The sequence below is a fragment of the Lactuca sativa genome, chromosome 7, assembly GCF_002870075.4.
Source record: "Lactuca sativa cultivar Salinas chromosome 7, Lsat_Salinas_v11, whole genome shotgun sequence".
In the NCBI taxonomy this organism is placed as follows: Eukaryota; Viridiplantae; Streptophyta; class Magnoliopsida; order Asterales; family Asteraceae; genus Lactuca; species Lactuca sativa.
Window position 1 is genome coordinate 41,736,668 of NC_056629.2, and position 12,904 is coordinate 41,749,571.

General features: G+C 39.6%; 1 protein-coding gene across 2 annotated transcripts; it reads right to left on the bottom strand.

The window, feature by feature from the left end:
• Positions 1 to 1,036: 1,036 nt before the first annotated feature.
• On the bottom strand, positions 1,037 to 4,382 carry LOC111880817 (mitochondrial import inner membrane translocase subunit TIM50). 2 transcript variants are annotated; one of them, XM_023877235.3, is made up of 11 exons: positions 4,175 to 4,382; positions 3,104 to 3,413; positions 2,851 to 2,939; positions 2,664 to 2,700; positions 2,499 to 2,560; positions 2,287 to 2,400; positions 2,054 to 2,158; positions 1,873 to 1,971; positions 1,671 to 1,802; positions 1,460 to 1,562; positions 1,037 to 1,233 (listed from the first exon to the last, which is right to left on the bottom strand). In XM_023877235.3, exons 2-10 carry the CDS (start codon positions 3,393 to 3,395, stop codon positions 1,497 to 1,499), a joined length of 996 nt encoding a protein of 331 aa, XP_023733003.1. In that variant the 5' UTR covers positions 3,396 to 3,413; positions 4,175 to 4,382; the 3' UTR covers positions 1,037 to 1,233; positions 1,460 to 1,496. The 2 variants fall into 2 exon arrangements, with proteins under 2 accessions (XP_023733003.1, XP_023733002.1); XM_023877234.3 differs by having other exon boundaries at positions 1,646 to 1,802; positions 4,175 to 4,380.
• Positions 4,383 to 12,904: the final 8,522 nt, after the last annotated feature.

The window sequence follows — 12,904 nt, forward strand, 5'->3', positions numbered from 1 at the left end:
ATGGCCGCCTTGAAAACATCAAAATCGTTCGAGCCGCTTTTGCGTATGTTTAGGAGATTGTTGTAGATTCCTCCAAACTCGGTGCATTTTAGTCGAATATCTCGCCATTTCGACGTAATTTGATCGGCATTTCGAGTTTGACTTTCCATTAACTCCTAAAAAATGGCTTGGACTTTTTCCCAAAAACTTCCGTAAGGCTGGCTATCTCCTACAATTGGATCTTCGGAAGCCGCCACCCGTGCCTCCGCTAACTTTTCTTCTTCTTCTTTTGTCCATGGGACCCTTTCTTGGGTGGTAGTGGGTTGGGCGGGATTTTTTTCCTTTTTTCTTTTTTGGTTGAGGTGGTGGTGAAGGTTGCGTTTCCGGAACAAAATCCGGTGAAAGTGGTGGTTGTGAGCTTAGTGGTTGTGAAATTGGTGGTTGTTGTTATGACGATTGTTGTTGGAGTTGTTGTAGTTGTTGGAATTGTTGAAATTGTTGGTATTGTTGTTGCATTTGTTGTTGTTGGAAAGCCGGAAAAGGTTGATATTGTTGTTGGAAAAGTGGTGTTTGTTGGATAGGGAAACCACTTTGAAGTAGATTGATAAAACCGCCTTGAGGTGACTCCATAGTCGGGAATTGTCGAGGTGTTGTATCTAACGCAAAAGCATTATCGGGTTTGCGATTTCGGTAGTTTGGAGGGGTATTTTGGTTGGGATCCATGATTTTTGGTTGTGAAGATGTAGTGTGTAGTTTGTGTATAGAGAAAGAAAAGAATGGTGTAAAAAATAAGAAGTAAAAATATGGTATTTATAGGTAAATAAATTGTTTATTTATTTATTTTTATTTTTTTACAAATCTAGCCGTTCAACGGCTACATAAAACTAAAACGGTCAAATTTTTGCATCGTAAAATCTCATTGGGCGTCCGACTTCGTTGCCCCGATAACGAGCCACCACGAACACGAGCTACCACGAGACAACGGGGTGGTGTGCACGCCCGTTGTTCGTGGCCAGCTCGACCACGAATGCATTCGTCATAAGTATACCTGAAGGTCTTAGTAAAAAGTTACTGATATTAAAGTTAAATAGAATTTATTAACATGTAAACCAAATTTTATGAATCTGTTATTCTATCAATGTATTATACAAGACAAAATAATATAATTTAATTAATATTAAACTTCAATAGCAATAATAATAATTTACTCAGCGTCTCCACAGACGCCCTGGTTGCTTCTGCTCCTGCATTCTCCTGTATCATCAACCCAACAAATATGTCAAATGTCTAAAATACCCTTCAATTTCTGACCATAACAAATGCAATCAATCAATGACAAACTTTCGCTGGAAACAATTAAGATGCTGAATTAATCAATAAAATGGTGAAACCACATTATGCTTTTCTGTATCTTGCCAAAAATTACAAAACAAAGCGTGAACTTTTAATTTTTTAATTTTTTAATTTTTTAATTTTTTACCTCTGATATTCTTTAGAACGTTCAATGAACTCTTTGGCTATATCATTTCCATTGTATGAAGCAAGAACATGTCGAATATCACCAGGCCTATTTCGTGCAATATCTGCAGTTAATAAATAAATAAGGTACCTATAAATCCCTTTTAATCCAATAATATAATTTAAAAAAATAAAAATTAGTGTTTACATTCAAGAAATGGAATAAGATCAACCAATGCAGTGTCATCAGATTCACATTTCCATGGTTTTACTGGAACACAGTTTTCTTGTTGAAGGCAACTCTCAACAGCATTCCCACTCACATACAAAATTCTTGAAGGATCTCTATTAAGTTTTGACAAATCCTACAAAAAAAAAATGTTTACTTTGATTATATTTAATAAAATATTTTATTTGAAATTTTAAACAACATACTCTATAGTGCTTCCCATCTTGATATCTAGTTGCAGCCCTTGATAGTCTGTATCTTATGCAGTGGTTTCCATCTAATCTATCAACAACAGGATCAACATACTGCAATAACAAAATAAAGCCTGAGAATTTCACGAATATATTAAAATAAAGAAAATAGAGAAAGGGTAATAAAGTAATTTACCATGGACTGCTGATCGGAATAGATTATAATTTCATAAAATTGGGCTAGCTGTTCTAAAAACTCATCGACTCCTGGTCTTTTGAAAGTTCTCCAACCTCTCTCACGCTTTTATCATAAACATGAAAGAATAAAAAGTTAATTATTAAAAAATTGGAGATATGATTAAATTGAAAAAGAAGGAAAATGTTATATAATTATAATTATAATTAAAATTAAAATATATAGTTATATACCTTCCAATCAGAGTAGAGTAAAGTTTCATTGAGGTCCAAAACCAATGTGAACACATGTTGCTCTTGTGGATGCAAATCTGGAAGGAGTTTATCTGATAAGGGTTCTGTAAAACCCTAAGAAACAACAAGATTTTTAAGCAAAAAAAAAAAAAAAGATTGAGGAAAGAGGTTTATATTATATTATATTATGTTATTATGTTATATATACACACTCGAACATGTTCTTCTGTAGATTCACGCATCTCCAAATAAAGCTCAACTAATTTAGCAGGAACTGAAAACATCAAGAAAATAGAAAAGATGAAATATATAAATAATAATTAAAAAAAGAAAAAGTAAAAAGAATAGATAAATATGAGAAAGCAATAAGAATGAACCTGTAATTGCAGTTGATTTTAGCATGGTTTGAAATTTCTGCAATTATAATAAGTAGATATGTAATTCACACTCCAATAGAAAATAAGGATGTCTGTTATAGGTCTAATTTTCATGTCACAAGGGCACTTTTGTCATTTTGTCATTCTAATATGTTGCATAATTATAAGTCATATAACTCATACTCACCTGAAATGAAGACAAATCATCACCTATAGAAACTTTTTTCATTGTACGCAAAGCCTTTGTCTTCTCATAAACTTCTTCTAAACTATATGCTGCAAAAGGAGATATAAACTATAAAGCATTGCAATTGTTAATTTGATATTGATATTATAATATTGAGTCACTTCTATATATTTCTCCTTCCATTTAAGAATATTAAAATAAAGAAAACAGAGGAAGGGTAATAAGGTAATATACCATTTACCACTACACTCACCGTAGGTGGCATAACCAGCAGTGGCAACACCTCCAGTAACCGCTGCAATTAAAGAAAACTTGAGAAAACTCCATGGTTGTCCTTTTCCACCACCACCTGTGGTGGCTGCTGCTGCAGTTTCAGGTGGAGTTGATGATGATGTGGACTGATCACTCAGGATAGAAGAAGAAGATGAGATGATGGACTCTTTGGGAGGATTTGTAGTGACACTAGAATACAAATGAATATTCTTGTTGCTCTTCAAATTCAATACTTTGGAGGAAATTCGTTTGGATTGAGTAATTATTGACATTCCTCTTTATTTGGGATCCTGGTGAAAACAATAAATTATTGACAATCATATATCATGCATGATTTTAAACTAATATTGTTTGAGCGATTCCCTTTCTACAGATCTTGAAAGCCAATTTATGTCTTTAAGATGTTGTGTTATGACTTATGAGAGCTCTAAAAATTGTTATATCACTGATTTTAAGCCTCACGAGAAAGCCTCGAGTCGTGAGGTTCTGATACAGTGAATATGAAAACATGAATCACAGACAATTAAATATTTTAAACATCATTTACCTCCGAAAACTATATAACTAACATTATAACAGAGCATCATAACATGTAAATAAACAAATCGAGAGGTATTTGAATTCATTTTTCGAATATATACATGAAACCTAAAAATTTACGCCAACTTCTCTTGTTTTAGAAAGAATAAGATCACACAAGAGAGGTGATGTGAAAATACACAAATGTGTTTCTTTCTATATAAAGGCATAGTTTGAGTTTGTTAATTCATTTTATCAGTAGTACCAATTTGCCCTAATTTTTTAGGATTTATCACAGGGAAAAAAGCTCCCTTTCTCCCAAAAACAATAGACACTGCTGATACAGAGATTTAATCGATAAAATATCTTCAGAGTGTAATGTTATGTTCCTAATGAACAATTTCGAGGCGGTTGCTAATTTTCTAGGAACAGCAAAAATAGGTTTTAACAATTTTGAGGTAAAAAAATCACATGTGACATACAAAAGTCAGATATTTTTCAGAATATTCGCACATTAAGAGATAAGGATTACCTATATCAAGCATAGATTGAGAACTGAAGTTATAGAAATTGGCGTCGATAATGCTCCAATTTGTAGTTAGCTTGAGAGGTGACAGCTAAATCTCATCGTGGCACTAGGGTTTAGCAGAGGTTTACTGGGATGGAGATGTAAAGGAGTGCTATTTAGGGTGTTTGGGATTTGCTTGTCAGCTTTAGGCCTTAGGGCATCTCTACTCCTCGTCTCATTTTCACATTAAAATGGCATTTTCACATTAAAATGGCATCACTTGTTTGTTTAAATGAATACTATACAGGGAAATGAAAAAAAATAGTCTATCAAAATCATAGATGGACTCAGTCTACCATCTACGAACTTACAAGTCACTAAAACACATGCGTGTTTTAGCGACTTATACGTTCGCAGACGGACTCAGTCCATTTGTGATTTCCCATTTTCCAGGGATATAAAAACAAATTTTTTTTTTCTTCTTCCATTTTTCAAATTTTTTTAAGAACTCTCTCTAGAGGCAATATATAGATGATTTCATTTTCAAATATTTTTCAAAATTTTTGTTGGAGAATTCATTTTATTAGAGAAAAAAAAGGGTGTGGTGCCTGTAATCAACCGAGCTCAAATAAGTTTTCCCAAAATACTCATACATGTTTATGATATGTTTTGAATTGTGAATTTGTGAATCGCATGCTAGATTAGGGATAAGGATCTAGTGATGGGTTTGAGCCATAAGAATTTTCCTATGTGCACATGCAAACCCTACTTGCTTGGATCTAAGTTTCTCTAATTGAACATGCATTGAATCCAAGACTTATAATACTAGATCTAATGTAAACAATTCAATCTAATCATATGAAATTGGATCTAGAACAATACCTTGGATTACTTGCTTGATACTTCTTCTTCTTGGAGCTTAGAGTCACAATTGTCACTCCTCTAATGGCTTACAAACACCAACTAGCAAGAAGATGGTCTTGAGAGAGTAAGAGGAGGGTGAGAAATCGGCCCTAGGGTTTCTTGCCTTGCATGAGTGTCGATTTCCCTCACCCTATGGGTCTATTTATACTATGAGCTACTAGGGTTTCACCTTTAACCCTAATTGAATAACTTAGGCCCTAAGCAACCCAAGATCCTCCTAGATATTAAGCTTGGACGATTTTAAGGTTCCTAAACCCTAAATTTCGTCCACTTTCATATCCATATGGATACCTAACCCAAAACACAACTATCACACATTTGACAGTTTATGCCCCTTTATTCAATTAACCTTTTTAAGTCACCAAATTAATTCTTAATTAATATATGACTTATATTAATCAAATAACATTATTAATCCTTTAATATATTATTCTCATAATGTATTAACAATAATATTTCTTCTCTCTTAACAAATCATCCTGTCAAGTTGTTATGGTGAAGGCAACCCAAAAGGACCATGCACAACCGGGTCAAGTACTTACCAAATATAGTTACAGCCTTAGACACTAATCCAACCGTCTCCCACTTGGATAAGTCTAGTAACTATATATGCAAACACAAACCGATTAGCAATCGTAGCTCTCAAAGACGCTGTCAACTCTGATCTTATCAATCTCCTGTCCTTTAGATAAGGGATCATACAGTCCTCTGTTTAGATATTATGCGGACAATCTTATGGAACTTATTGCCCATCAGTTGGTTTCTCGATCTCAGATTCATTTGACATAGAACTTAATTGAACACATCAATTCAGTCCTGATCGGGCCCGACACATAAGTCAAAATCAAATCATCGAGCGGTCGTGATAATGCTTTTATTTTCTTAGGATAAAAGTAACAGATAAACTTCAACTTATATGCATTTACTATCTACTAATCAACTATACACAACAATGCGTTTTATAACATCAATTTACTGATGTGGTTTCGCATTATCAATGCACAACCAATTAATAAACAACAAACCATATATTTTGGTTTTAAGACCATATGATATTATCGTCTTGCTATCACTTGTGTCACATTCCATAAAGTGATTCCAGCAAGTGCGGGTTTATTCCAATGCTCAAAACTTGTTCATAAGCACTCACGAACGTGGTAGCAAACCTTTGCAATGTCTAATACCTTTTAGACAATCTACACACCAATTCATGACAATCTTCATTCATACCTACTTCCAACATATGAACGATTGTGGACCATTCGAATAATTCGATTGTTCTTAATAACTTAATTATTCAGGAAGTCAAAACATGCAAAGTGAAACAATAGTTAAACAATTAACATAAGACAGTATCTTTACTCATAAATAATACTCCTTTATTTAATCATCAGATGTCAATTAAATTTATCTATTACATGTTTCAAAACTATCTAATCTAAACTAATATCGTCTTTCAGCCCAATGCTCCTAGCGTGCTGCAAATGCTTAACCCTACTCAATCCCTTCGTAAGCGGATCTGCTGGGTTATCCTCTGACGATACCCTCTTCACTACGAGGTGTCCTTCTTCTACTCGATGTCTAATAAAGTAATATTTTCTGTCGATATACCGAGATCTACCATGATCCTTCTGTTCCTTGGTCAAGGCAACCGATCCCTCATTATCACAGAAAATTTCCATAGGCTCCTTTATGGCAGGCACAACTCCAAGATCACCAATGAAGTTCTTCAACCACATCACCTCCTTTGACGCTTCGCTCGCTGCAATGTACTCTGATTCGCACGTTGAATCAGCTATGGTTTCTTGTTTGGAACTTTTCCAAGTCACTGCTCCTCCATTCAGGGTAAAGACCTAGCCCGACTACGAACGGTAGTTGTCCCTGTCGGTTTGGAAGCTGGTGTCACTATACCCTCACACCTTTAAGTCATCACTCCCTCTGAGGACTAAGAACCAATCTTTGGTCCTCCGAAGGTACTTAAGTATATTCTTGACCGCAATCCAATGAGCTTTGCCAGGGTTCCCTTGATATCTACTGACCATGCTCAAAGCAAAGGCCACATCAGGGCGAGTGAAAGTCATAGCGTACATGATCGAGCCAACTGCGGAAGCGTAAGGTACTCGACTCATCTCAGCTATCTCGGCTTCGGTACTTGGACTTTGAGTCTTACTCAACTTGGCATTACTTTGTATCGGTAGTTCTCCCTTCTTTGAGTTCTCCATACTAAAACGTTTTAGTACCTTATCTAAGTAAGTATTCTGACTAATTCCTATTAGTCTCTTACTTCTTTCTCTCACTATCTTTATTTCCAAAATATAGGAAGCCTCTCCGAGGTCCTTCATGGCGAAGTACTTCTCGAACCAGGACTTAACCTCCTGCAAAGTCGGGACGTCGTTTCCTATGAGCAGTATGTCATTGACATACAAAACGAGGAAGCTAACTATACTCCCACTGGCCTTGACATATACACATGATTCATCTTCATTTCGTACAAATCCAAACTCTTTGACTTTCTCATCGAAGCAAAGATTCCATCTGCGAGACGCTTGCTTAAGTCCATAAATGGACTTCTCAAGCTTGCACACTTTATTAGGATTCTTCAGATCGACAAAACCCTCTGGCTGAGCCATGTAAACATCCTCAGCCAACTTCCCATTAAGGAAAGCGGTCTTGACATCCATCTGCCATATCTCATAATCATGAAATGCAACAATGGCTAGCATCACCCTAATAGATTTTATCTTAGCAACTGGTGATAAGGTCTCATCATAGTCAACTCCGGGAGTTTGAGTAAAGCCCTTCGCCACTAGTCGTGCCTTATACGTGTGCACTTTCCCATCCACGTTGGTCTTCTTCTTGAAGATCCATTTGCACCCAACCGTCTTACGTTCGGGCACATTGTCAACCAAATTCCAAACTTGGTTGTCATACATGGACTGAATCTCGCTGTCTATTGCCTCTTTCCATTTTACAGACTCTAGTCCTGCCATGGCTTCCTTATAGCTATTAGGTTCATCTAGATTTATTAGTGTACCATCACTAATATACGTATCCCCTTCGGTAGTAATATGAAAACCATAAAACTGGGGTTGAACTCTAACTTTTTCGGAACGTCTAAGAGGTAAGGACTCGTCAATTGGTTCAACTGGAGTTTCCTCCTCGGGTTGAGCGCCAGCGTTAGAGGTTCCTTCATCGCTCGACTCTTGAATCTCTTCAAGATCGATTTGCCTCCCACTGTCTCATTGGCTTATGAGTTCTCTCTCTCGGAAAACCCCTCTCCTCGCAACGAAGACAACATTGTCACTCGGTCTATAGAAGAGATATCCAAAGGATCTTTGCGGGTAGCCGATGAAAATACATCGCTCACTACGAGGTTCGAGCTTGTCGTGAGTCTCTCGTCTTACGAAAACCTCACAGCCCCAAACCTTGATATGTGCCAACGAGGGAGCTTTCCCTGTCCACATCTCGTGAGGTGTCTTGGAAACCTTCTTTGTAGGGACTCGGTTAAGGATATGGGCGGCAGTCTCTAAGGCATACCCCCAAAATGAGATAGGGAGTGAAGCACGACTCATCATTGAACGAACCATGTCTAACAGGGTTCGATTACGCCTTTCTGCCATACCATTCAACTGCGGTGTCCTAGGTGGCGTCAATTGCGAAACTATTCCGCATTCCTTGAGATAGTCGTGGAATTCAAGACTTAGGTACTCTCCTCCTTGATCGGATCGAAGCATCTTGATTTTCCTGCCCAATTGATTCTCCACTTCATGATTGAATTCTTTGAACTTTTCATTCGTTTCTTACTTGTGCTTGATTAAGTAGATATACCCATAGCTACTATAATCATCGGTGAAAGTCACGTAGAAGCTGTTCCCATCCTTTGTGGTAGATCTAAAGGGCCCACACACGTCGGTGTGTATGAGATCCAATAAACCCTCACCCCTCTCACAAGTGCCAGTGAAGGGTGACTTTTCATCTTTCCAAGTAAACAAGATTCTCACGTGCCATCTTCCCTAAGGTCGAATGACTCCAACACTCCATCCTTTTGGAGTTTGGCTATGCGCTTCTTGTTGACATGTCCAAGACGACAATGCCACAAGGATGCTCTATCCATACTATTGGAAGAATCCATACACAACACATCATTTCCTAGGTTATCTACAACCATAACAGTTTCATAAATTCCATTACAAGGCATTGCTTCAAAATATAAAACACCATGTAGATAAGCATAAATCGAACCATTCTCATTATTAAACAAATATCTAAATCCTTGTTTAAACAAACCATGAAAAGAAATGATGTTTCTTGCCATATCTGGCGAGTAGCAACAATTACTTAAATCTAAATTCAATCCATTACTAAGCACTAAAGAATACACTCCAATCTTGGTAACAGGCGATGATCTTCTGTTCCCCATGATTAGATTTATTCTTCTAAGCTCCACATCCCTATTTCTTCCTAGTCCCTGCAAATCAGAACATATGTGGTAACCACATCCTGTATCAAGAACCCAAGAAATAGCATGGGATGAATCATTAGATTTAATGGTGTATATACCTGCAAAAGATGGCTTGATCTTTCCATCCTTGATGGCTTGCATATATTTAGGGTAGCTTCTTTTCTAATGCCCTATTTTGTGGCAATGATGGCACTCTGCCTCTTTTGGGTTAGGGTTGGGCTTAGCAGGATCAACCTTAGTCGCACTAGAAGAGGAACCATCTTGGGACTTTCCCTTGCGGTGGTTCTTCGAAGAAGCCTTCCTCTTCTTGCCCCTTCCCTGCCCAATAGCCAAAATAGGAGCAGCATACGGATTGGGAGTTAGTGCAACAGACTTGTCCTTTAGGTTGCTCTCAGCAGTCCTTAGGAGCCTTGGAGTTTGCTTAGGGTGACCTCTTCCTTGTTCATGTGGTAGGTCATCCTAAATTGATTGTAGCATGAGGGCAAGGAGTGAAGAACAATGTCGATAGCCAAATCTTCCCCAAAGTTGACATTCAACTTGCGAAGACGATCGACATACCTTTGCATCTTCTGCAAGTGCATGGTTAGAGACTCTCCACTTCCCATTTTAGCAATGATCATATTCGTTATGATCTCGTAACGCTCTTGCCTCGCGCTTTGGTGATATCTCTTCATTAATTCTTGATGCATCTCATAAGGATACATGTCCTCATAGGACTTTTGGAATTCGGAGTTCATTGTGGCTATCATGATGCAGTGGACTTTCGTTGCATCACGCTCATGTGTTTCAAACACAACCATTTCTTCGGGAGTAGCAGTTTTTGTGTAACGACCCAAAATTCAAGACCAAAAATTTCTTTTAAATAAACATTACTTTAAACAAAGTCATCATTCCAAAACATAATTTGAGTATCAGTTTTCAAAACACATGTTTATTATCAGAGTAAACATTCCCAGGCTGACTACTCTATGGTGTGTGCCATGCGATCACCCCGAGCTCCTCCCTCCGCTACCGGAAGTACCTGAAACAAAACTGAAAACCGTAAGCACGAAGCTTAGTGAGTTCCCCACCCTACCACATACCATGCATAACCACATACTGCACATACTGGGCCACGCCCGCTATCCGAGGCCTCGCCCCCTACTTCGGGCCTCGCCCGCTACAACGGCCCCGCCGCTCCAGGCCCCCCTGGCTTCGAGCCCCGCTCGGATACAGATCTGTTTCACTTAGGCCTCGCCTGTCACAAGGCCCCGCCCACTAACATATAATAGCACATACATATATCACATAACATCACATAAGCTAAATATATACTAACAGCTCTTGCTCTGAAGCCTCGCCAATCTCCGGGCCCCGCCCGTGTCCTGCTAATGATGAGTCATGGAACCTTGTCCATACTCCTGCTGATAGTGAGATACGGGCCCCGCCCGTCCTCATTCCTTTCCTAACTTGGGCCTCGCCCCTGGACTGCTGCTACTGAGATGTGGAACACCATCCACACTCTGCTATTGGTGGGATACGGGACCTTGCCCCCACTCACCCCCCTACCAAGCACATATAAGTATCACACAGACAACAAGTATAAACTTTCACATAAACCACTGCTTGGGCACCCGCCCTCTATCATCGGACCTCGTCCGAACACCATACTAGCATACTATGCATAGGGCTAACCCCCGGGTCTTTTACTCATAACTACATGGACCGGCATTGTGGCCGTAGACCCATTCATACAAAGGGAAACTCACCTGATACTGCTGAACTGCTGCTGCTAATCCCTTTGACCGCTACCCGACCACTGACTCCGAACTGCTGCTCCACTAGCTCCCCGAGCTATTAATGCCAACACATTACTTAGTCTAGTTGACCTTCAAAGGTCAACCAAGTCGACCCTTGCCAAAGTCAAAGTCCTAGTCAAAGTCAACCTTCCAGGTCAACCCTACTCGCCGAGTCCACTCACTGACTCGTCGAGTTCTTATGCTCAAGTCCTTCCAATCGCGACTTGACTCGTTGAGTCTACAGATTCCTGACTCCTGTCCTGACCAACTCACTGAGTCCTTGCTCGACTCGCTGACTCGAGTCTTAACTCGAAGGGTTTGGGACTACGCGACCTGACTCGCCGAGTCTAAGAACAGACTCGCCGAGCACAAAGCAATCTTCATCCAACTCGCCGAGTTGTTCATCCAACTCGCCGAGTTCATGCACATCTTCATCCGACTTGACGAGTTGTTCATCACACTCGTCGAGTTCCTCCTCACCTTCAAGCCACTCGTCGAGTCCACTCGAAGGACTCGTCGAGTCTATTCGGTTCCACAACATGCAGAGGACTTTCGAGTCATACATGGACTCCAAACAGTAGATCTACTCTTCCCAAGCCTATCCCCCACGTAAAGTTGCAAACTTTACGTGTGAAGATGGAGATCTAAGCAAAATACACCATGAACTAGGGTTTGAGACCAAGGGCTCCAAAAATCCACTCTATTGCTGATACTTTACGGGATTCTAAACCAAAACAAGCATGGATCTGAGGTAGCAACCTCAGATCTGGACCTCGGGCTCGAGATTAAACTTAGACATGGCTTAAAAGCCCCAAAACTTATAACCAAAGTAGATCTGGATGAAGGAAGCGACTTATTACCTTCAAGTGCTCTGAAAGGTCCTTCAACTTCGGATTTGCTGCAGTTCATTGAAGCCTCAATGATTCCTTCCCTCCTTCTTCCTTCAAATCACCCACAAAATGGCAAAGAGCTTGAATGAGCAACAATGGCGGTTTAAGGTTCGTATTCTGGGTTGGAGAGGCAGTAAAGAAGCCCTGGGAAGGAGAATGAGACGTTTAAATAGGCTCCAAGCCCCGAATTTAGGGTTTTCCTCGCACAGACCAGACTCGCCGAGTCACCTTGGCCGACTCGCCGAATCGGTCACTTACTCCACGACTCAGATCCCGCTCGGACTCGCCGAGTTCCTCCTTGGACTCGCCGAGTCCCCCTTAAATCTAGGGTTTCCTTTACTTTCTAGGCTTTCAAGACTTTGGGTGTTACAACTCTCCCCCACTTAAACTAAACTTCGTCCTCAAAGTTTGCTATGGCCCACGGCCTGCGGTCTGCCTGCAACACCCAACCAATTATCCCCACACTAGCTGCCCTCCTTCGCTGACCTACCGCCCGATCATTCTGACTAGCATCAATCCAGCGGATAACCATATCGGGTCAACCCTGACCCTGAACATTCTGGAAACAGAACTTACTCAGCCGATAATCCGACTGGTACTCACCGAGTACTGCACTGAACCTATAGGGGTTCACCCTTTCTTTCCTCACGCAATTCCCTTGCCTTCCCAAGGCGATGCTCCAAAAACAACTATTTCCTTT

Excerpts from the sequence above, each read along its gene's own strand:
- LOC111880817 (XM_023877234.3), bottom strand. The coding sequence starts at position 3,395 with ATGTCAATAATTACTCAATCCAAACGAATTTCCTCCAAAGTATTGAAT. Across the intron at positions 2,940-3,103 it reads TGCTGGTTATGCCACCTACG|CATATAGTTTAGAAGAAGTT; the intron begins GTGAGTGTAGTG and ends CTCCTTTTGCAG. Across the intron at positions 1,234-1,459 it reads CGTTCTAAAGAATATCAGAG|GAGAATGCAGGAGCAGAAGC; the intron begins GTAAAAAATTAA and ends TTGATGATACAG.